Consider the following 23,916-nt stretch of genomic DNA (forward strand, 5'->3'; position numbering starts at 1 on the left):
ATTATAGACCTCAGCTTGGAATCCTAGCACCCTTATAAAAGCTGGGCATGACACCACATACCTGAACCCGTGTGCTAGGGTGTTAGGGATAGGCAGATCCCCAGAGTTTTACTGGGCAGCCTTTCTAGACAAAACAAAGCTCTGGGTTCTGTAAGAGACCTTGTCCCCCAAAATAAGATGGAGAAGTAAAGGAAGAGAGCCCTCTGCACACATGGGCAGGCAAGCACACTCTCATACATGGTACATACAGGAAAGGTAAACACTGCACACATGTGCAAGGGTGAACATTCACACAAATAACACTGCATATACATTCAGGAGCGAGTTCTCCTTTCTCTCTCAAAGGTGAATTCATAGAGTACTCTTGTAGGTTAGCTTGTATACAGTAAGACAGTATAAAAATTTATTGTCCAAATAAAGGAAACATCAGGATATAGGTATAATTTGCCAGAATAATTGTAAATGGCGGGCTTTGCTTAGACCTGTAATTTAATTTTAAAGTAATATGTCAGTGCTGTGTAATAAGCTAATACACAGTTATATAAATCCCTGCAATATACTATGGGTTATATAGATAACTGCAATAATGAAACTAACATTTTATGGCTTTGTTTTATACAGAAGGGCCAGTTTGACATTTAAAGATCTTTTTTAAAACTATCAAAAGTATCCCAGAACATTCCCAAAACATAAAAAGCTAAGGACTGCAGGCACATCTCAGCAGTAGAATTGCTTGTCTAGCTCATACAGGGTTTGACCCCCAGTGTCATCAGAAAATAAAACATGGCTATCAAAAAATTCTATGTCCTGGCTGGAGAGGTGACTCAGCAGTTAAGAGCACTGACTGCTCTTCCAGAGGTCTTGAGTTCAATTCCCAGCAACTACATGGTGGCTCACAACCATCTGTAATGGGATTGGATGCCCTCTTCTGGTGTGTCTGAAGACAGCTACAGTGTACTCATAAATAAAATAAATAAATCTTGAAAAAAAATTTTTGTCCAAAGCAATGTCTTCAGTGCCTTTGCATGAGGGCCTTTGCATGAGGGCCTTTGCATGAGGAAGTCTTATACAAATTTACAACAGGATATTCATTCTGGCTGTTAACTGCAATGGTGAAGTATCTTAGTATTGCCTTTAACTGAAATATTCCTATTTCAGGGCTCTCTTCTTAATGTCAAAAAGTAATTTCCAGCCTCCAAAGCTAAAGGACAAAACTAAATGGTGAGTTACAGATTACACAATGCTGCAGATTTGACAGTTGGTTCCTTACGTTCTAGATGACCAGTTCAGGGTTCACAGGCATTGAGCAGCATGCCCCATGGTGCATAGCTGTCCCTCTGTGAGCATGTCTGCCATTCCCTGCCATTCACAAACAGCTGCTTTCCACTGTGCTGCTGTCTGGGGTGAAAGAAGTGTGCCAAGGGAAGGGGCTGGAAATGAATACATGAAGGATTTGGAAAGTCGTATTTTTTTGCCCTGTGTTTTTTATTTCCACTAATTAAATGTTATCTTTTCTGGACTGTGATGTCTGAAAGTTTCCCAGATATTGTGACACTTCCAACCAGTCCTTCTGGCCTTTGCATCATCCTTCCATAGTGTGCAAAGGACTTACTGGTAGTTTTCACCTTAATCTCCTTTTTCTTTTGCAACTATTGATATAGTTCATGAGTACTAGGTGGCAAAAATTGAAAATTTTTCTGATTAAAATCTACATATATTTTTATAAAGTAAATCACCAAGTAGAGGTTTCTATTATCATAAACATAGTTCTTAGTTGTATGGATTTCTTGAAGGTCTGTTAGCATCCAAATGTATATGTCCATTTATTTTTTGATAAGACAGTCTATACTGTGAGATTTCAGATTCTAGTAGCCCCTCCCCCTGGTAGACTCTGAACTGTATTATGCCATAACCTGTGGGGTACAACTTCATATAGGAGCAAGATTGTCCTAGAGTGATGGCAAGAATGACAGGCACGTCACCCTTTTCTGTGGCCCTTCTATGCTGACACTGGCCTTAAGCTCCTAGCATTTTAGAACTAGAAGGCTTTGTGACAAGAATGTCTTCATATTCACTCAGGGACATTGAGTATTGTATATCAACACTAAGTTCATGGTCAGATTCCATAGACACTGTTAACATCAGCGATTCCCTAGCAGTCTCTCATACTGTTACTCTCAAGTATCTCTCACAAGTCACCACAGGCAAAACAGTGAGGCATTTCTCTGCTGAGATGTGCTGTGTTGTGTATGGCAACCTCCTTGGTTCTTAAGCTATTTTCCCCTGGTGGAATCTTGACACACTGTCATAAAGAAGCCTGTTTGTTATTCGTAATGAAAATAGAATTCTTTCTCTTTTTTTTATTGTTGTTGTTGTTATTGTTATTATTATTTTATTTATTTATTTATTTCTCCCTCTCTGTGCTTCATCAATGCAAATAGCAGGGAAATCCTTTTGGTTGCCAAAATCATTCATTTTTCTTTGCCCTTTCATTATGAATTCCAGAAATTCTTTTAGAATTTAAATTGTCTTGTATTAGTCTCTCTACTCTCCATGTAATCTAACTCAGTATAGAAATAAAAAAAAAATGCTCTGTAAATTAGGCAATAAGAAAAGGGAATTTGGCTCTTACAGCACCTTAAATCATGCATTAGACACGGCCCGCTGACTTCTGTCTGTAGAGCGGTGCTTGAAGTTGTCTATTACTGTTGCTGTTTAATTACACAGTACTTAGACAAAACAGCTGCACATATGTACAAGGGGTATACTGTGCTTTATGTTTAGGTTTTGGCCTGTATGGAACTAAGAGGCCTAAGGAAAAAGCAGAATGTTGTTTCTCACTTCCTAACTATTCCTAAGATGATTTTATATACTAACAGCAGAAAACTAATACAAGTGAAATATTTTTATACTGTCTCTTTTTATTTGAAGGTCATCGACATTCCATAATTTTGTCAAAATAGCACTAACTAAAAACCCCAAGAAAAGACCAACTGCTGAAAGGCTTCTGACTGTAAGTCACTGGATCACAGAGGGTTCTGAGGCTCCTGGCAGCTAGACATGCCACTACAAAAGTTGACACTGTAAAACTTAGGTTGTTAGTCATCTCAGAGATGAGTGCAGGGATCAGCCTTACTTTCTGTAAGGGACCAGATACTACATATTTCTATCTACATAAATATCTATGGACTGTACAGTTTCTGTCACAACTATGCAGTTCTGCTGTTGTGACACAAAAGTACCCATAGGCAGTATACATACATAGGTACAGTTTTAACCCCCAAGAAAACTTTATTTACAAAAGTAGGCAGGACACCAGATTTTGCCGAAACTACAGTTTGATGACCCCAGCCTTTGAGAATACTCTGCAAAATCTTATCATCTAAAATTCATTGCTTGCTTAATTTATGCAAATTTATAATATATTTTGCATGTATATATAATGTAAAATACCTTTGTATGAGAAAGTAATTAGTGCAGCAACCTAATAAAACTTTATAATTTACCTGAATTAAATGAATGTGACTATATAACATGCTGCACCCTACTGTTTTGGAACATCCCACAGTATTCATTTGTATACCAGGATACTATATAAATGAACATCATCATTTAGCTGGTTATAATTTACAAAATAATATAGATTAAATTAACTATACATACAGAAATGGTTCACATTCCGATCTCAGCACAAGTGTCTGATGTGGTCATAGGCGATCATAGGCAATCACAGGCAATCGATGCCTCTACCTCTGTACCCCCCATGCCTCAATGCAGACTGCACACCCATCTCTTCTTACAAGTTACTGACTTAAAAATCACAGGTAACATTTTTTATAAACTATAGCTATGGAGGCACATTTGTGAAATTTCATTGTGTTTGATTTTTACTTAGCACACTTTTGTTGGGCAGTCAGGTCTGTCTCGGGCCCTCGCGGTAGAGCTGTTGGACAAGGTGAACAATCCTGACAACCACGCTCACTACAGTGAAGGTGATGACGATGACTTTGAGGTAAGAGTGGGACACAGGCAAGTGCTGGAGAATTTTTGGAGATTTTTAACATGTATTCCATTTATTTCAGTTATTCATTTAATTTTGGCTTTATACACAAGGTCTCACAGGATCCAGCTTGGCCTGGATCAATATGTTGATCAGGCTAACCCTGAGTTCTTTCAGGTATCCTCCTGTCTCAGCCTCCCAAGTTAGCCACCATACCCAGTTGAGAGTTTATTTTTTAATTTACACCATCAACTTAGTTAAAATGGGTGAAGCCACAAAAATTAACAGTGTAAACTCTGTATACATACTCACTTAATTATAGCCCACCAAGGCTTTTCCTACTCCTGTTCTCAACCGAGTTCTGAGATCACCCTCCTCCACCCCTCATACAGGCCTAGAACTCTAGAGGTGCCTTCTGCCAGATTGCAGCTTGTCATGAGCTGTGATCTCCCTAAGAACATATAGAAATGGCATTTGTTGCCTAGGAAATAGAGGCTTTAGGAATCTCACTTTGGAACAAGAAGGAAAGGTTTAGGCACAACACATGTGCATGTAAGTTTTTATAAAAGAAACTCCTTGTAAGTTGAGTTGATCATTTTTTAATTTTCCTATTTATGCATATTAACAAAATATAGGTAGTTCTAAAGAAGTAAGTTGAAATCCTCAATAGGAAAAATATTTTTTCATAAGTATTGTTTCTTGTATAATTATGTGTAACTAGTCTATTACTATGCATGTCTTCTCTGAAAATATGGGATTATTTTGAGTGTACCATATGTAGAAGCACAACATGTACATTAGGAATAAGGAAATTTCTGCTCAGTAACTGTACCACTGTTCTGTTTAAGTGCTTAAAAAATACAGTCTTGCTGGGCGGTGGTGGCACACGCCTTTAATCCCAGCACTTGGGAGGCAGAGGCAGGCGGATTTCTGAGTTCGAGGCCAGCCTGGTCTACAGAGTGAGTTCCAGGACAGCCAGGGCTACACAGAGAAACCCTGTCTTGAAAAACAAAAAAAAAAAAAAAAAAAAAAAAAAAACAGTCTTTATAGAACCTTTAAAAGATAATATGTATTCCCCCAGTGCTTCATATAATTATAATTCTGTTAAATAATTTTTATTTGATATTAAATTAACTAGAATTGCAAACATTAAATAAACCAGCCACACATAAATTCCTCACACACACTAATAGTAAGATCACTATTTTTAGTGTTAAGATTAATAAAGCTTGGGCAGGCAAGATGTCTGATTGGTTAGTAAAGGTTCTTACTACTAAGCTTGATGACGTGAGACCTGAGTCTGATTCCAGATACTCACATAGTGAAATGAGAAACTGACTCCCACAAGTCCTTTAGATCTCCACATGTGTGCATGAACACATACACATAATATAATTCTTTTTTTAAAAGATTAACAAAATTTTATGGCAGGAATATTGACATTTGACTTGTAAACAAGAACTCAGAAGGATTACACAAAACCAGCCTAGGTTCTACTGTGAGTTCTAGTCAAATCAGAGCCACTGTGTGGAAAGCCTTTCTGAAAACAGCAAGCAGATTTAATCTTTTAATTTAAAACTTACAGCATAAATGTTGTTAGATATTAATTAGTTAATTCCCAGCTTATGTAAACTATGTAAAGATACAAACCCTTGGGCTTCCCTCCTTCTGCCTACTTGCTGAGTCCTTTTTGGTTTTGGTTTGTTTGTTTGATTGTTAGTTTAGTAATATGCTGTTCTTTCCAGTCCTTGAAACACAGAACCTTCCATCATATCATGGGTACAGTGATGTGAGGCTGACCCTGTCCCTGCATTCAGAGATAGTGGGTTATTCTCAAAGGAAATTCAGAACGCCAATACAAAATTGATAGAACTGATAATTCCTATGGAGTAGGAAATACAGAGCACTGTGGAGGAATGCCATAGGTACACCAGGAAAGAGCCAAATGCTTAAAGGATGGCGGAGAATTAAAAAGAGCAAGGATAAGGGTTTGGGGTTGTTTTGTTTTCTCAGATTTATTTTATCATTTTATGGGTACAAGTGTTTTGCCCAGTTGAGGGTGGCAGATCTTCTAGGAGAGTTATAGACACTCATGAGCTGTCACATGGGTACTGGGAATCAAAAGCAGCCAGTGTTCTTAACTGTTGAGCCAATTCTCCAGCCCAATAATAAATGATTATTATTTATTATAATAATAATCCTAGAGGAAATCCTAGCATGTTTTGAAAGCCTGAAGGTAACAGAGAAAGTATACAACTTGGGGAACTAAAGACAACTCAATCTGGCTGGAGTAGGAAATAAGTCATGGACATAAAGCCTCCTACCATCTGTCCAACCATGCAAAGGCTGTAGACTAAAGTCTGTTAAAGAGCTGACTACCAGGGGCAGCAGGATAGAGTTGACAGTCGATTCAGAGTCACAGCCAGAGTGAAACACAGTGAGTGAGTCTCAGCCGAGATGGATGAGAATTGCTGCCAGATCTCAGTGTGAAAACCTAGTGGATAAAAGGACTTCCTGAGGCAGAACCATGAGCTAAGTCAGGATTAGGGAGAAGGATGCGTTTATTTTTACACTGAACAGCTTCCATATGGAGAGGTCTAGTCAGGAGTTAGATGCTGGTTGTAGGGGGAGAATTTGGCCTATTTAGATGTGAGTCATAGGAGATTACTTACAATTTTAGACTTTCAGATACACACTAGATAGGGAGAAAAGGGAAGATGGGATACCAATGATGAGTAAGATCATAATGGATCCATGAAGTCTGTATTCAAGTAGGACCATTGTACCACTGTGCTGGAAGTGAGAGAACAAGTTCAAAAATCAGACTGGGAAGGTAGTATGGAGCTGCTGATGGCCCAGGAGGAACTCGTAGAGGTGGACTACATGCAGCTGTCTGACAGTGTCTTAAGCCCAGATCTGTGCATTCACTTCAGCTGTTGAAATCTTTTGGCACAGTAGTAGACCTTGAAATGGAGGAAGGAAAAGCTGTTGCTCAGCCCACTTTCAGAGCCATTGATAGCTGTTGAGCATCATAAATTTGGTAGCTAAGGGCTGAACTGGAGGCATGGCTTCACACGAGCCTGACTTATGCTAAGAGGTGAAAGTGGTAGATTACTCATTTAATTTATAATATTCATTCTTTAAATGCCTATCAGCTTTTGTTGTTGTTGCTGCTGCTGCATACATATATGTCTGAGCATCACGTGTGTGTCTGGTGCTGTGGAGGCCAGAAGGGGCATCAGATCCTTTGTAACTACAATCCCAGATGGTTATGAGCAAGCTGCCTTGTGGGTGCTGCAAAATCAACTGGGTCCTCTAGAAGAGCCCCAGGGACTCTGAACTAATGAACTCTAGCCCCATAGCTTAAAGTCTCTCTTTACCCAGTATGTCTCCTAATACTGCACCCTCATACACATGCAAAATTCCTCTTAAAGCTGTCCCTGGTGCTGCCACTCCCTTCCAGTAAAGTCTCCAAACATTTCCTTCTGCTGAAAAAATAAAAATTCAGAGTTATCATCTGACAGTCAAGGCCTTCTGTGATGTGACTTATGCAGTCTATCCACACAGCTCCCTCATCTGACCTCATTTCAGTGCTGTCAAATAATTACCAACCTGCTCTTCCTGCAAATACTTCTGTCGTGCGTCATGTAATCACTTTCTATGTCTAATGCATCTCCAAATACTGCACAGCCAACACCTGCTGTAGTTTGGGCCCCAAGTAGAGTGAGTGCAGAGCCTATGTTCTTGAGGCCAGTACAGAAGGTTTTAGTAGTAATTCTCTTCTTAATAAATGGCACTGAGTGTTGTCTAACTTTGAACGTGTTCATATCCTTTGTCTTCCTGAAATGAACTCTGTAGTCAGGGTTTGTCTGACTTTGAATCCCTTCAAAGTTTTCCATGGCATAAACATGGAACAGCTGAATATGTGTTTACAGCATCTACTGTTCATTGTGTTGCTGCTGTTTTTCTTAGAAATGTTTTAGTAGATATATATAGTTGTCAATAAGCAATCATTTAAAAAGAAAGTTTTAACCTCATATTTGTTGTTGAAATTTTTTAAGTATGTATGTTATGCTTATGTTCACAGCCCCATGCAATCATTCGTCATACCATTAGGTCAACAAACAGGAACTCCAGAGCTGAGCGGACAGCTTCAGAAATAAACTGTATGTGCTTGGTATACATATTTCATTGGTGGTGTTGGAGGGTTGATCTGGGTATTCTTATGTTTTGGGGGATTATAAAATCTTAGACTAATTGAGGCTTTATAGGTGTGTATTTTTTTCAAGATTTCTTTCATTATAAAATGAGATGCATGCTAACAATACAAATAGATTTTTAACCATAATGAGATAAGATGGTTCATTAAGTATTTGAACCAATTAGAATTCTTACAGGTAAGTATTAAATCACTGTCTGCATCTTATTTTTTGGAAGGTGGCTGTATTACCCAGGCCAGGTTCAAACTCAGTGACTTTTCTTCCTTGGTCCCTGGAGTTCTGAGACTGTAGGGTGTACCACCTCCCCCACCCCAACCCACCCCCAGTTTAAGTCCATTTTCTTCAAACCAAATGTTCAGCTCTTTAAAGAATGCCTTTCCTTACCCATTGCTCACTCAACAGGGTGTGTCATGGATAAGCCAGTAATAACTCTAGACTCAGTGCCTTTGTTATTGCTAGTGCCCAGCTTGCTGTCTTCTTTCCAAAACTATTTGTTTATTATGTGCCTGCTGAGCCATCTTGCCAGAGCCTTGTTGTTTCTTATGAAAAGTTTTGTGGGCCCAGATACCAAAGATAACCTTCTTTGATAAAACTGTATTTATCTTATGTAGCTATATAATGTTTTATTAATGTTATCTGATTTGTCTTTTATGTATAGCCTTTGTACTTCATGTTATATTCTTTGTTTTAATTTATTAATTTTTTATTTGTGTGTATGAGTATTTTGCTTACATGTATGTAGGTACAGCATGAGTGTAACTGGTGCCTACAGAGGTCAGAAGAGAGTATTGGATCCCCTGAATCTGGGGCTAGGGATGGTTGTGAACTACCATGTGGGTGCTAGGAACCAAATCTAGGTCCTGCACAAGAGTCACAAATTATCTTAATCACGGAGCCATTTTTTTTTCAGCCCCTTTAGTATATTCTTGATTCCAAAATTGCAAAAAGCATGTTCTGCGGTATATTGTAGTTTGCAATTCCACTTTCTAGATACTTACCCCATTGACATGAAGTTAGGAGTAAAGCGAGGGCCAGCTTCAGTGGTGTCAGCTGCTTCAGCCCTTTTGGTTCAATGCCGTTTGTTAAAACTTGTGATCTCTTTTCTCGTGGATTTAAGATATCATCTTTGTTGTAGTACTAAATCCCCCTGCATATGGTAAGTGCAGCACGCTTGTGAGTGTCACCTCTCTAAAGTCTGTCAGGACTGTGCCTCCCCCTCCTGCTTCTCTTCATTCCCTGTCCAGGAGCGCACATTGTCCTTTTAATTCTATCTGATTGATATATAAATAAATTTTAGAGTCTTGTTATCTAGTTTTAAAATTTATTTTCACAGATGTGTGACTATATTATATATTTACATAGTTGACGTCTTTGTGATGCTCAGTCTTAACTAAAGAGCCTCCTTTAGGGGAGTTGTTTTGGTTTTTAGAGCTAGTCAAAATTGAGGTTTTTCATGAGTGCTCAGGGTGCTGATGCTTTGATAGAGTATGCCTTAGATGAAGTAGAGTTATTTTGCTGATGATTTTCTTCTGTTTTTATGTTTAAACACTTATCCTTCTACAGACACCGGAATGTTTTATGGCTCTGTTCTTCCTTGCTCAGTAGTTTCAGTTCTATTATAGATTTTGCTACAGTTTTTTTTTTTTTTTAAGTCGAGCTGGTAACTTATATATAGTAAATGATCAAATCTTAAATGTGACACATGTAAAATTTAAATATACATACACTCCTGTGGACTGCCCACAGCTCACTGAAGAACCTCGCCACAGTCTCAGACTTCCCCATGCTCTATCACACTCAGTACCCTTCCATTGTGTATCCCTACCTGAGTCCAGATTAATCAATATTCTGATTCCTGTCACATAGGTTCCTTTTGAGCTGCTCTTGACTTTTAGACAAATAGCTGGACACAGTGGTCCCTTTAATTCAGCCATATCTATGAAAGTCGTTCACTCCATTGTGTAGGAATACATACTTGTGAAATCTTTATTCCACCAAGCCCATTCTTCTTTTGGTATTGTATTGGGTTATTATGAACATTCTATGTATTCTTTCTATATATTTTTAGTGGGCATGAGTAACTCTCAAACCTGGCTGTTGATATAACAAAGAATCTAAGGCAAACAAAGGAAGAAAGATTTGGTTTGGCTCGTGGTCTCTTGAGTTTCAGTCCATGGTCAGTTGACTCTATTGCTTCTGGGCCTGCACTGAGGCAGAACAGTGTAATTGGGGTTCATCATGGAGGAAAGCTATCAACCACATGGGATGAGAAGTCAGAGAAAGTAAGATGAGCTGGCCAGAGACAATGCAGTCCCCAATGACCCACTGCCTTCAGTTAGGCCCCACCTCTTATCTCTCTGTCATTTCTGCCTTTTCATTTTGAACTCAACGTTGAATTAATCCATTCTGAAGATACGGCCCTATGAGCCCATCAGCTGGCAACCAACCTTAGCACATGGATTTTCATGGGCATTTCACATTGAAACTGTTTAGATCCTGTGCTGAACTGACCAAGGATAAAGAAATAGTCTGACAAATTCATATTTATGAATTCCTTGCAACAATATAAAATGTACCATGGAAACTGTGTGTCGTCATATCTAACAAAGTGGTAGAAGAGGAGTAGTAGAGTTAGGATTGAAGTGACCCAAAGCAAAGAGGGGTGTGTGTGTGTGTGTGTGTGTGTGTGTGTGTGTGTGTATAGCTCTGGGTCTACTGTGGGTATAGACTGAAGCCTCCTGAAGCTGGGCCCTGTGCTTAGCAGTGCTGTCATTTGAAGCCTGCTGTCTGAGTTGCATTTAAGTCAGTGACTTAGATCTTCCAGACATAATACAGTGATTCACTGTAATGATCAAGACTCTACACAGGAGGTTCCTGACAGTCTGACTTAAAGAGCGGTTTCTCAGAGAGCCATGGAGCTCAGAGAGAGTACTCATTACATGAAACGTGACACATTCAGAATGTCCCGGGAAGAAATTATGTTCCTTCCGGCCTTTATATTTGGATTTGTGTTTGTCTTCCCAGTCTGTCGAATGCCAGGAAAGATCCCCGCCCCCTCTCTCCAACCAAGATATAGGCATATTAGTATTGTGGCACAGAATCTTAGAATTCACAAGTTTGAGACCAAAGGATGACAAGTATTCAGAGCCTGCCAGATGACTTGGTTAAACCCTTGCCTTGTTTTGTTTTGTTTTTGAAGACAAGATCACATAAAACAAGAATATTTATAGGTTATGTTAACTGTTATTAATGAATAGTAGCTTTTATTTTAGATTGTTGCTTTAAGTAGATGACATTTTATGAAATGTCTTCCTCTCTTAGAGGACCAAAAATGTTAAGCCAGATGTGGTTGTGCACACTTGGTATCCCACCCAGCACTAAAGAGTCTAAGGCAGGAGGAAGACCCAGAGTTGGAAGCCAGCCTAAGCTGTGCATAGTGAATTCCAGGCTAGCTTGGGTTATGTGGCAGGCCATTAAAAAAAAAAAAAAAAATGAGAGGAGGGAGTGAGGGAGGAAAGCTTAATGATTTATTATTTGGCTCCATACAACTAATTATGTTAGTAGTTTGTATTACTTTTTACAAGTCTTGTTTTTAAGGATAAATACAACTAGCTCTTATCTGAAAGCCTTTCAGCAATGAGCTAAGATTGCATTTAGAAATCTTGTATGTATATGAGTGTAAATGTTGAAAAAACTTTGATCTTTCGTCACATTAGTTTCTTAAAATTTTTTAAATTATAATAGCTTTATGTAGGTAATGAAAACTTTTCTCTATTATGGACTATTTCATCTAAAAGAAATTGCTCTTTGAATCCGTGGCATAATTCTGAAAGCAGCCTGACGAGATGGGATAACACACAGGCAGGGTGTGGCTGTAGATGAGGAGCACTCACTGTTCTGACCTCTCACTGGTTCTCTTTAGATGGATGTTGCTAGGTTTTCTCCACCACTGAGCTGCTGCTTAATCTCATTTGCGATCTTTGAAAGTTTTTTTTTTCTCATCTACTTCCAATAAATTTTAACCATTTTCTCTTATACAAACGTACTTTTTAAATTTCCTAGTTTCAGCCAAGAATTAAGCCTAGAAGATAGGGGAAATCTCTGATTGTTACTTTGTCTGGGTGAATATAAAAGTGTTGTGTGGTAGAAGTAAGAGAGATTTTTTTCCTCTCTGTCTCCTCAGTGGTGGACGTTCTCATTTCATCCCTTAAGTGAACTGTGTAAGATGATGACTTTATATGTATATGTATTTTTATACAGTTATATATCTGTTGTATATTTTGCAGTTGACAAATTACAGTTTGAACCTCCTCTGAGAAAAGAAACGGAAGCCCGGGATGAAATGGTAACTATGACTTTAAAACATTTCTGTGACTGAGAAATATTTCAAGAAGTAAAGTGACTACTTTTTATACATATTGACTTTACAAATCTAGCTCTCATTCTGAAGTGTAAGAAATCTATGGATAGGCTCTTTTTATGGTACTTCAGGCCACGTCGTTTGACCCACTCACCTGAGTACTCCCAGTCTTTTGAAGGATGCTCGTGATTACTGAACTCCGACTTGGACTCAGCCCTTAACTCTGTCCTTACTGACTCTCTTGAATTTTCATTAAGCACATTTCTGCATTGCTTTACAGTTTATGGTATCTTCTCTGTGGGACTGGGCACCTGGCTGTTAGTGGAACACTTGCTGTGGGTTCTAGCATCTGTTTGTTACATAGCTTCTTTTGCTTTGTCTGTGGTTTGTGAGGGCACTCATGGTGTAGCTCAGGCTGCCCTCCAATTGCTACAGTCCTCCTGCTTAAGCTGCCTAGTGCTGGGGTCAGGCATATGTCATCATATCAAAGTGACACCAATTTTGAGATTAACTATATATTTAATCCTTTATGTATAGGAATAGATAAATAAGATATTGTTAAGATTGGCCTAGAAGGTTCCATAATGTCTACTTTTTGTTGTTCTTGTTGTTGTTGTTGGGTTTTTTGTTTTTTTTTTTTTATGTTTTTTGGTCAATACAAGTACAGTTCCTAGTGGATTTTAATGCCATTCTTATTGCTTGTGTCTGTATGCATGAGCATTTTCCATACACATTTAATGGATTATTTAATTGTCTTGGCCAGTGGAATAGTTATGCAAATAATTAAAATTTGTGTGGGTTATTTTGTTTTGTTTTTACTTGTCAGATTGAAAGCTATCTTTAGTAGATATAAGTGAGTTAGTTCTTAAGTTTACATCAGATGATAATGAGTCATTGATCTGAATGTGTCAAATGACAGAACAAATTGTGGAGGCATAAAACCTGTTAGATGCCCCAGGAACTCGCGGCCAAAACATACAGGTTTTTCTGGAGCCGGATAATTTGGCTGATAGTAATTAGTAAATCAAAGCTGATATAACTTGGTTAATGTGTGAAAGTAACACTCTAAACTATGACCTGCACAGGGACTGTCATCAGAACCAAACTTTATATTACATTGGAATCCTTTTGTGGATGGTGCAAATACAGGCAGGTAAGTTGCTTTCTAATTAATAACTTAATTATGTGAACAGCTTTGATAAGAGATTTGTCTTAAAGTTACCAGTGTAGAGCTCTGACTTACATTGTTAACAAAACTGTCATGAACTATTTAGTAAGATTTAAAGGGTTGTATGAGGGAGGGAGTTCTTTATTTTCTTCTCTCTTTTTTTTTTTTGTTTGTTTGTTTTGTTTGTTTTGTTTTTCAGTTGTTTGCTTTGTAGCAGGATCATGTTATGTAGCCCTGGCTTGCCTAGTACTTCCTAGTTAGGCCAGGTTGGCCTCAAACTTGCAGGCATGTGCCACCATTCCTGGTGTGGTTTTTGGTTTAGTCTGAATATATTGTGTGTAATGATGATGCATTAAAAGATGTCTTTGAGAACATAATACTGTAGTGGTGGTCAGGAAACCCTTATTCTTTTTCTCTAATGTAGTTTCTTCATATTCTAGACCTATCTTTATTCAACAGTGAATTGAGGGACTGGCCTCCGTGAATCACTGACTTGTTGACATGTTTGTGCGTTTCAGTTACCTGGAGAATTCATTGAAAATATGGACTTCTGGGTCCCCACATTAGGCCAATAGAGCTTAGGTTGGCAAACTGTACCCTGTGGGTCAAAGCTAGCTGCTGCTCATTCATTAAGAATGGTATTTGGAGACATCAAGATGGGTATGGCCCTCATGCCTCACTGGACAACGACAGGAGGACCAGAGCCATTACAAGGTCCCCTTTAATTACTGGAGGTCAGGCCTCTATCCCCGCCTTGGCAAGATTAGAATTGCCATGGCTCTTCTATACTTGGAGAAGGGAGGAGATGTCAGGGGCAGCCCTGCTTATATACTGAAGGCCTAAAATCAGCCATAAGCCTAAAATCAGCAATAGGCCTGACATACATGCCTACTAACACAAAGTCTTGGGTCTCTGTGAAAAAACGCTGAAACAGATGGCTATAAGCTATTGTAAACAGGCAGCTTTTGTGGAAATTTATGAGCCTAAGTAGTCGTAGACCTTGTAAATAGGCAGCCTTGATTGATAGTACCAACTTAGATAAAGACAAGTGAATCATAGGCAGAGTCATAGTGACCTGTCCCCTAAACCTTTACCCAGCTGATACCCTGTTCTGAAAGATACCTGTACTCCCCCTGAACAGCTATGTTCCTGTGTCATCCCCTTCCCCACATCCTGCATTTTTGTGTTTATAACCCTTGTGTTAAAAAGTAAAAATTATGACTTGATAATAATAAAATTAAAAAAAAAAAAAAAAGCAGCCAGGCAGTGGTGGCACACGCCTTTAATCCCAGCACTTGGGAGGCAGAGGCAGGCGGATTTCTGAGTTCAAGGCCAGCCTGGTCTACAGAGTGAGTTCCAGGACAGCCAGGGCTACACAGAGAAACCCTGTCTCAAAAAACAAAAAAACAAAAAAACAAAAAAAAACAAAACAAAAAAAAGAATGGTATCTGGGGAAGAGAGGAGTGGAGACACATAGGGAGTGGTGAGCAGGTGGAGAAGTGGCTCAGCAGTTAAGAGCATTGTTCCCCATCCCCCACCCCCAGGTGAACCTGGGTTCAGTTCCTTGCACCCACATCAGGCAGCTTAAAACTGCCTATATAGCTGTGTTTTCAGAGAAGTCAATGCCCTCTTCTGACCTCTGCAAGCAGTTGCGTATATATGGTATACATACACATATACATATACTCAGGTACATATACATGTGCATATGTACACATAAAATTAACCAATAAAAGTTAAAAGTTAAAAAGGGATATTTGCATTTTAAATGGATAAAAATAAAAGAATAAAATTTTGTTATATGGAAAGATTAAATGAAATTAACATCAGGGACAGTCAAGATTTATTAGGACACAGCCATATCAGCCACTTTATGTACCGTTTATAACTGCTTTCACCCTACATTGGTAGAGCTGTGGCTGCTGTATGCCATCTGACGTATACAATATTTCAGAACTGCCCCTTACGGAAGTTTGCCAGCCCCTGCCAACAGTCTTAGTGAATGGGATCTAGAGACCCTGGCAGTTTCCCACTTCACCAAAAGCTCTGGAGAAGTACTAGTGACCACTGAGTGGTGTCACTGTCTCTCAGGCTGGGATCTGCCAGCTGCTCACCTGGAGCTCTTGCTGCAGTTTCCAATGCAATTGTTCTTCCAAGTGTTCATTTGTCAGCGGTCTCAGGACCTTCACCTGAGTAACAAAGGGTTAATCATGCAGGCACGTGCAGCCATGGGCTCCAGAATTCTGAGTTTCATTGTTGGCTGTTTTGTTCTTGTGTGCTTTTATTTTCATTTGGTTGTTGTTGACATTTGGTTTTTGTTATAAGACAGGGTCTCATATAGCCCAGGCTGGCCCTGAGCCCCTAGTCTACCTTGCCTCTGCCATCTTGGTGCTAAGATTACAGGCATGTGCATCATATGCCACCTTTGATGGGAGGGAGGTTTGATTTTGCTTTTTAATTTTTTATAAATGTACAACCTGATTTTGTTTATTCACTTTTCATTAATTTAGATCCTTTAGGGATACAGCATGACATGGATTCTGTATACAACACGTTAGCAAAAAGGTAGCTTAGAGTGTGACATGCCCCATGTTAATGTCCCCATGCATGTGAGTCACCTCTCCCAGGTCACCCAGGCTCTGTTGGGTTGCCACCAGGCTTCCCTGCACTGTTCTTTGCTTTATACCAGTCAGTGCTTCTCTTGACAAAGTAACTTTCATCTCAAGCATCAGCACCTCTGGTTATAGAAAGACTCTCTATGTTCCCTTGTTGTTGGGACCCTGCTTATTGCCGGCAAAGGAGCTTGCACCATCACCTTCCTCTCTTCCAAGCAGGTCTCCACTGGCTCCAGAATAATGGAGGGTTGGTTTGTTTGTTCTGTTGCTGGGAAACAAAATCAGAGCCGTGACCACACTAACCATGTGCTCTGCCCCTGAGCTGCACCCAAAGCCTGAATTTACTTCTCTACTAAGCTTAATCTAATTTAAATTACACATTAAGTACAGCAGACTAGAACTGAAAAAGACTTTGTACAGCTTTACAGTAGCTGTTGTAATAGAGTCTTGGACTGTGAGGTCAGAGGTCGCCATCACTGTTTGTCTCTCAGAGGCTCTGGATATAAAACTCTCAGTGCATACGTGATAGTGCCATCTATGGTCCAGTCATGTATGACCATCTGAATTGAGTTTTTTCTTTGATTAGATCAACCTCTAAGCGTGCAATACCACCTCCACTACCTCCTAAGGTAAGCTGCTGAAGGGTTGTGAACAATAACTCCTTTATATAATTACATTTTAGAAATAATTTCATTGGCTTTGTTCAAATTTGTTCAAATTTATTAATTTTCTTTAGAAGGTGGAGATAAAAAGTACATTTGTAAAGGTGATTTTTATGTGGAATAATGTACTTTAATAGATGCCAGAAAGAAATCGAGTTTTGCTCATTTAGAATACTATTTGACTGCCTGGAAGGAGATACAAAGTTTATTTATCATCACCATTTATTACTGTAATTTGACATTTCAGTTGGGCTATTTTTCATTAAGTCATCATCTTTGTCAGTTTCTACTTATTAAATACATAGCATCTGCTTGCATAATTTTATTGGTTATAAAAGTTTTATGATTTGGGGTTGGGACTCATTTTAAAACCCTCATGGTAAATTCATAGTTGTGTTGGGAAGTGACTTACTTGAGTCCTTTGCTGAAGATTACTGTGACCTTTTGAAGAATACTTTCTTACCCTCTTGTCATTAGCCAAGGATAAACACTTACCCTGAAGACAGCCTCCCAGATGAAGAAAAATCATCAACCGTCAAACGTTGCCCTGATCCGGAGTCCAGAGCACCTCAGGTCCTCAGAAGACAGAGTAGCCCAAGTTGTGTCCCTGTACCGGAGACATCCTCTATAGGTACGACTAGCATCTCACATCCCTGGAGTACACAGCATCCCAGGTTGAGTCAGACAGACTGGTTAGAAAGCCATTCTCTTCCTGGGTCTAAGACTACCTCTTTTCTTCAGTCAGTCTTTTTGCAGTTCAGACCTTCGTTTCTGTGTTTTAATTATACACAAATGGACAGTAAAAGATTCAGACCAGTTCAGCCTTATTCAGCCACTTAGTAAATATTGTAGACTCCAAATATTGTAGAACAGAGACTCATGTTCTTCCCACTAGGAGGGTAGACGCTTGACAGAAGTTATACCTATATACATACAACATTATGAAAGATGGCTGAACATGCTGATGCATGCCCAGTACTCCAGGGCAGAGTACAGCCTAAACAGCATAGTAAGACAGGTCTCTGTAATTAATTTTTAAAAAGTTAATAGGATGGAGGGAAGAAAAGAACGACAGGTGTGTGTTATTTCCTAAAACAATAGCTGTATCTAGCAGAGCCCTGACGTTTCTGAGAGGTGAGGCTGGAGACTAGTGAGGTGGGTTATTGGAGGTGCTAAAGGGCTTCAGGAGCTTGCAGGATGGAGAGCCAGTGCTTAGACATTCTTGGAGAATAAGAAGGAGTGGGCAAATGCACTAGCATCTGAATCATGTTTGAAGTAGTCTAATATGCTGTAAGAGTGATATTTAAAGTAGGGCTGAGCATGTAGATTGATTTATGTTGGGAAGATTGTCGAGTATCACTGTCAGTAGGATAGATGTTATTTGTATTCACAATGTATTTGTCATAACTTAAGAGCACCACTAAGGATGCTGTGCAGCCTAAGAGTCTGGAGGGCAGCACCAAGGATAAATTAACTCATCTGACAGGAACCAGCATGCTCCCACAAACCAACGTGCTCCCACACTCACCCAAGAGGAAGGGAAATAATGGAGGCAAGGAAAGGTTATTTTTCACAGAATGTTCTTGTTTGCTCATTCAACTTTAACCATGATTCCCTTAGGAAATGGTGATGGTATTTCAAAACTGATCAGTGAAAATACAGAGGGATCAGCACAAGCTCCGCAGCTACCTCGAAAAAAGGACAAACGGGACTTCCCTGTGAGTACAGCCGGTGCTTAGACTGTTTATAACTCATAGTTTCTCTTAGCAAGCATAAGAACCCAAGTAACTAGAGTTGAGCATGGTGGTGTGGGCTTCACCAGAGGCTGAGGCAGAAGAATCACTAGAGCTCAGAAGTTTGTAGTCATGTAGATAACACAAAGACTCTTTTATATGTATAGGGAGTTGGCTCAGCAGTTGAGATCACTGGCTGTTCTTCCAGAGGGCCTGGGTTCAATTCCCACACCCACCACATGATAGCTCTCACCCATCTGTAACTTCAGTCCCAGGGGATCTGACACCCTCTTCCGGCCTCCACAGTCACCAGGCACACACACGGTGCACATACATACATGCGGGCAAAACACCCATATATATAAACTAAAAATAATTTTAAAACAATTTTTATATCTAATAACTGAAATAGTAAGCAACTCACATTTTATTTTTAAACCTAGGGTTTCTTACAATATTAAAAATGACTTAAATTTTTTTTTTCACAGAAACCAACCATCAATGGCCTTCCACCCACCCCAAAAGTGCTGGTAAGGACTGTTTGTGAGACCTATTTGCTAATATTTTTTTTTAAATCTCTTTAGAAGCAGTAGAAGTAGATTTCCTGTCAAACACATTCAGCAACTAAAGGAAAGAATTTTATAAATATAAAGTTGGGGTAGATATGAATGTACTGTAGTCTGATCTCATACCCCAATTTGAGTGGAATGGTTAAAATTTGGAGACCAAGTTGTATGTAATAGCAGGTCTATATATAATCTTAGCGTTCTTTAATGCTAAGGCAGAAAGATCATAGGTTCAGAGTCAGCCTGGCCCACACGTTATGTTCCAGACTACATCTGAGCAACCAGATATCAGAGGAGGAAGCAGAGGATAAGTTCAGGAATGGAGGGAGGGAGAAAAGAAGAGGAGGGCAGAGAGGGAGAGGAGAAAAGCAAGAACAAAAAGAAAAACAAAATTGGGAATTTATAAATTCTGCCAGTGGGTTCTCAGATTAGCATCTAAAAACCAGCTTAATTTTAATTTGATATTAATGGCGGGCCTTCTTCGTTATATGATAAATGTCTTTCTGCCCTGAAGCTATTCTCACATTGAGCTATGCACAGTAGAAAACAAACGGAAGCTTGGGTTCACACTCACTCTGTCATCTTATGGGGAGATGTATCTGTGAGATGTAAATAGGATGCTTTATTCAGTTAATACCTAGAATATAAACTTTGGTCTTTTGTCTGTTGCATGCATTCTAGAATTACACTGTAGTTCTTACCACTGCAATGATGCTGAAGAAATCAAATATTATTTCACTTAAATAATGTTAGTCCTGAAGTAATAACTTAAAGTTCATGCAGCTCATTAAATATGTAGATGTTTGGTAAATTTGATATGTTGACTCTAAAATGGAAAGAAAGGGAAGACCATGACCCTTGGGAGACAAAAAATGTGATGGTGTTAAAATTTTATTTTGTTTTGAGGAAAACCACAAATTTTCTTCAAAGAGTTTGACATTGCATGATTTTCTGGAAATACTAAAATTACATAATAAAGTAAGCCTTATTTCTTTCTTTATAAAGATGGGAGCATGTTTTTCAAAAGTATTTGATGGCTGCCCTTTGAAAATTAATTGTGCAACATCCTGGATACACCCTGATACAAAAGGTATGATTTCTGAATTATATATGTGTATATACCTCCTATAAAATATTTATTGTAGGGAAGATCTTTATAATTAGTGAATTGAAATTATTAACTTTAAAATTATCACCTTAGATACTAAATGATATAGGAACCTATGACAAGCTAATTACTTAGGTGGGCTTTGACGACCATTAAAGTTGAACAATGTATAGGACCTGTTCTTGAGAGGAAGCTAACGAGCTGTCACAGCCGTCATGTTCTTAGTTTATAAGGATGAGATAGTCCATAACAAGTCCTTGAAGTCCACAGGCAATGGTTGGTGTTTTAGTCTCAGTGTTCTTGGCTGTATAAAACTTGTTAACAACAACAGCAAAAGAACCACGCTAAAATATTTAGGAGTAAAGGGGCTTGTGCTCATAGCTTAGCTTGGGGGTGTGAGTGGGCATGCATGAGGAAGATGTAATTCAAGACCAGTCTGGGGTATACTGGAACAATATCTCCAAAAAAAAAAAAAATTCAGGAAACTTATCCATATTTCTGTTTCATTGCCTCTGTCGCTTCAGTTTCTCCAATCTAATATTCAGTTTAAAATTCCACATCAGTCCTTTTGGGTTGATTCATGCATCCATGTTCAGGAAGGTGACACCTTATATCTTCCCAGGATTTGTGGGTAGGATGTCTGTGCCTGTGTCCTTCAGTGTGGGGACAGTCCCTTACTTCCTGTCTGTTTCACACTTACCTTCCTCAGAGTAAGAATCAGTCTTCTCTTCCAGAAACTCGGGTTCTTTTTAGTGGTAATGGTATTTAGAAACCAACATCTGAACAAGAAATATATTCATTATTTGTGTTATGTCATGATTTATATTTGATGTATATTTGAGTATTTGGAGTGACTTGCAAAAATGCACCACTTTATCAGCAATTTAAAATTCAGTTGAGAGGTAGCATGAGAGTGAGGTCTTACACAGTATATATTTACTTTTTAAAACATGGGAAAGAGACATGGTGCATGGATGTTAGAAAATGATTGTGAATGTGTGACCGACTCATGCTGAATATCACTACATGTAGCCCTTATCTGAGTGAACAATTACAGAAAGTGATAATCAATTCTGGTAACTTGCTATTATAGATCAGTATATTATTTTTGGAACTGAAGATGGTATTTACACATTGAATCTTAATGAGCTACATGAAGCAACTATGGAACAGGTAATAAGAATTTTAACTTAAAGAATTAGTTTGAGCAAATTAGACGAAAGTATCATAGTTTCAAATTGTTTTATGGGCTCTAGTCTTAATTTTTGTGGTTTAAATATTTAAAGGGGTGACATGCTGCTGTCTTCATATTTGTGTTGATTTTGTTTTCTCCTACAGTTTTGATAATTTTTACAAAGAAAGAATTTTATAGTACTATTTGTTTTGTTTTGGTAGTGCTAGGGATCGAACCCAGGGCCCTGTGCATGGGAAGTCCATGCTGTGCCCAAGTCACATCCCCAGCAACACCTCTTCACTATGGGGGGACTTGAGGACAGGGTAAGAGGAGAGAGTGCAAGCCTTACTGTTTAATAATCTTCTTCTTCCCTTCAGTTATTTCCACGGAAATGCACATGGCTCTACGTCATCAATAATACACTAATGTCATTATCAGGTATGTAAGTTGGTGAAAACCGTAGGCAAGCAGAGAAATGTAATTTCAGTGTACACTGTATGACTATGCCGTTTGTTTGAGAAAGGATCCGGTCTTCTGTGAGGGCTTCATTTCCCAGCTCCCTTCTTGCATCTGGATACCAAGGGAGGGGAACATGGTGGTTATGTGCTCAGCCCATTTCCTTCTGCAACTTCTACCATTGCTGGCTGCACTCTGCCTCCCTTTGAATGTTAGCAATGTAGCTGGAGGAAGCAGAGGGACACGCTGTCTCCTTTCTCCATGAACTCTAACAAACCACCCACTCTTAGCCTCAATTTTCTTAATTATCAAAACAGGACAGTGTCATTAAAAACAACAGAAAACATCAAGAGTCTAATGAGGTTGTTGTGAGGGTTAAGTAAAATAACAGCCCAGTGCTAAATACAGATGTTGTTCTAGATCAATATCAAGTACCTTAGACTGGTGTTTTAAAGTCTTCTCATCCAGGGGTCTGGGACAATAAATAGCTCAGTCTGTATAGTGCTTTCCAGCAAGCATTAGGACCTGTGTTCTATCTCCAGCATCCATGTAAAGAGCCAGGTATGGTGTACACTTGTAATTCCAGTAGTAGGGAGGCAGAGACAGGAGGCTCCTTGGGCTCACAGCAAACCTAGCCTGGTAGGTGGGTTCCAGACCAGGAGGCGAACCTATCTCATAAACAGGAGAGACATTAACTGAAGAACAGCATTCAATATTTACTTCTAGCCCATTCAACACATGGATCATATACACACACAGGCATACAAAGCTTATCTAAACAGGGTCATTCTAGAACAACCTGTTCTGATTTTAGCATTGTTGGGTTTTTTTGGTAGCTGGTGGTAGTGAAAAGATTGGATATGTTACCATATCTTTAGACTTTTGTCTTGAAGTTCTTATCCAGTTTTATTCACTGTTGTGTTGCTGTGAAGGGACAACATGGCCAAAACAACTCTATAAAGAGAAAACAGTCAACTGAGGTCTTCCTTACAGTTTCAGAGGTTTAGTCGCTTATCATCACAGCAGGGATCATGACAGCTTGCAAGAAGGCGCAGGATCAGTAGCTGAGGGCTACATTCAGGAGACTAGGCTGGCATAGGTAATAAGGCCGAACAGACTAATCCTTCTAATCAGTTCAAATAGTGCCACTCCCTAATGACTAAGCTTTCAAATAAATATATGAGCCTATAGGACCTATGCTTAGTTAAACCACCACACCTACCAAACAGTATTACATATTAGACTTACATATCTACCTGGAGGCTAACTGATTGATTTCATTTGTAGATACAAGATATCTAATTATTTTATTATTATTATTATTATTATTATTATTATTATTATTATTATATTATATATTATATATTATATATTATATTATTCTTTCGGAATCTGTACTTGAGCTAATAACAATGTTTATGAAAAATACAGTCTTTGTGTGTAAATGACTTGTAAGAAGCAGAGATGCTCTAAGGCAGTGGTCTAATATAGTGTCTTAGTTAGGGTTTTATTTCTGTGAAGAGACACTGTGTCCAAAGTAACTCTTAAAAAGGCTAACATTTATTTGGGGGTAGATTACAATTTGCGAGGTTTAGTCCATTATCATCATGGAGGGAAGCATGCAGCTTGCAGGCAGACATGGTGTTAGAGGAGCCATGAGTTCTACATCTTGATCGAAGGCAGCCAAGAAGATGCTCACTTCCACACTGGTGTAGCTTGAGCTTATATACGAGACCTCTGAGCCCACCTCCACAGTGATACACTTCCTACAGCAAGGCCACACCTGCTCCAACAAGACCACACCTCCTAATAGTACCACTCCCTATGGGCCAAGCATTCAAACATATGAATCTG

General features: G+C 39.0%; 1 protein-coding gene across 2 annotated transcripts in view; it reads left to right on the top strand.

Moving 5' to 3' along the window:
- The window catches only part of Map4k5 (mitogen-activated protein kinase kinase kinase kinase 5), a 92,442-nt gene that overhangs the window by 48,845 nt on the left and 19,681 nt on the right, over positions 1-23,916 (top strand). For both annotated transcript variants that reach the window (XM_034514003.2, XM_076941813.1), the window contains exons 10-22: positions 1,159-1,221; positions 2,932-3,013; positions 3,896-4,012; positions 8,088-8,166; positions 12,507-12,565; positions 13,666-13,733; positions 16,950-16,992; positions 17,503-17,656; positions 18,646-18,743; positions 19,247-19,288; positions 20,330-20,414; positions 21,526-21,605; positions 21,984-22,044. In XM_034514003.2, the coding sequence (XP_034369894.1) occupies positions 1,159-1,221; positions 2,932-3,013; positions 3,896-4,012; positions 8,088-8,166; positions 12,507-12,565; positions 13,666-13,733; positions 16,950-16,992; positions 17,503-17,656; positions 18,646-18,743; positions 19,247-19,288; positions 20,330-20,414; positions 21,526-21,605; positions 21,984-22,044 (1,031 nt within the window). The remainder of the gene's footprint in view (positions 1-1,158; positions 1,222-2,931; positions 3,014-3,895; positions 4,013-8,087; positions 8,167-12,506; positions 12,566-13,665; positions 13,734-16,949; positions 16,993-17,502; positions 17,657-18,645; positions 18,744-19,246; positions 19,289-20,329; positions 20,415-21,525; positions 21,606-21,983; positions 22,045-23,916) is intronic.

Source organism: Arvicanthis niloticus, chromosome 11 (assembly GCF_011762505.2).
Source record: "Arvicanthis niloticus isolate mArvNil1 chromosome 11, mArvNil1.pat.X, whole genome shotgun sequence".
In the NCBI taxonomy this organism is placed as follows: Eukaryota; Metazoa; Chordata; class Mammalia; order Rodentia; family Muridae; genus Arvicanthis; species Arvicanthis niloticus.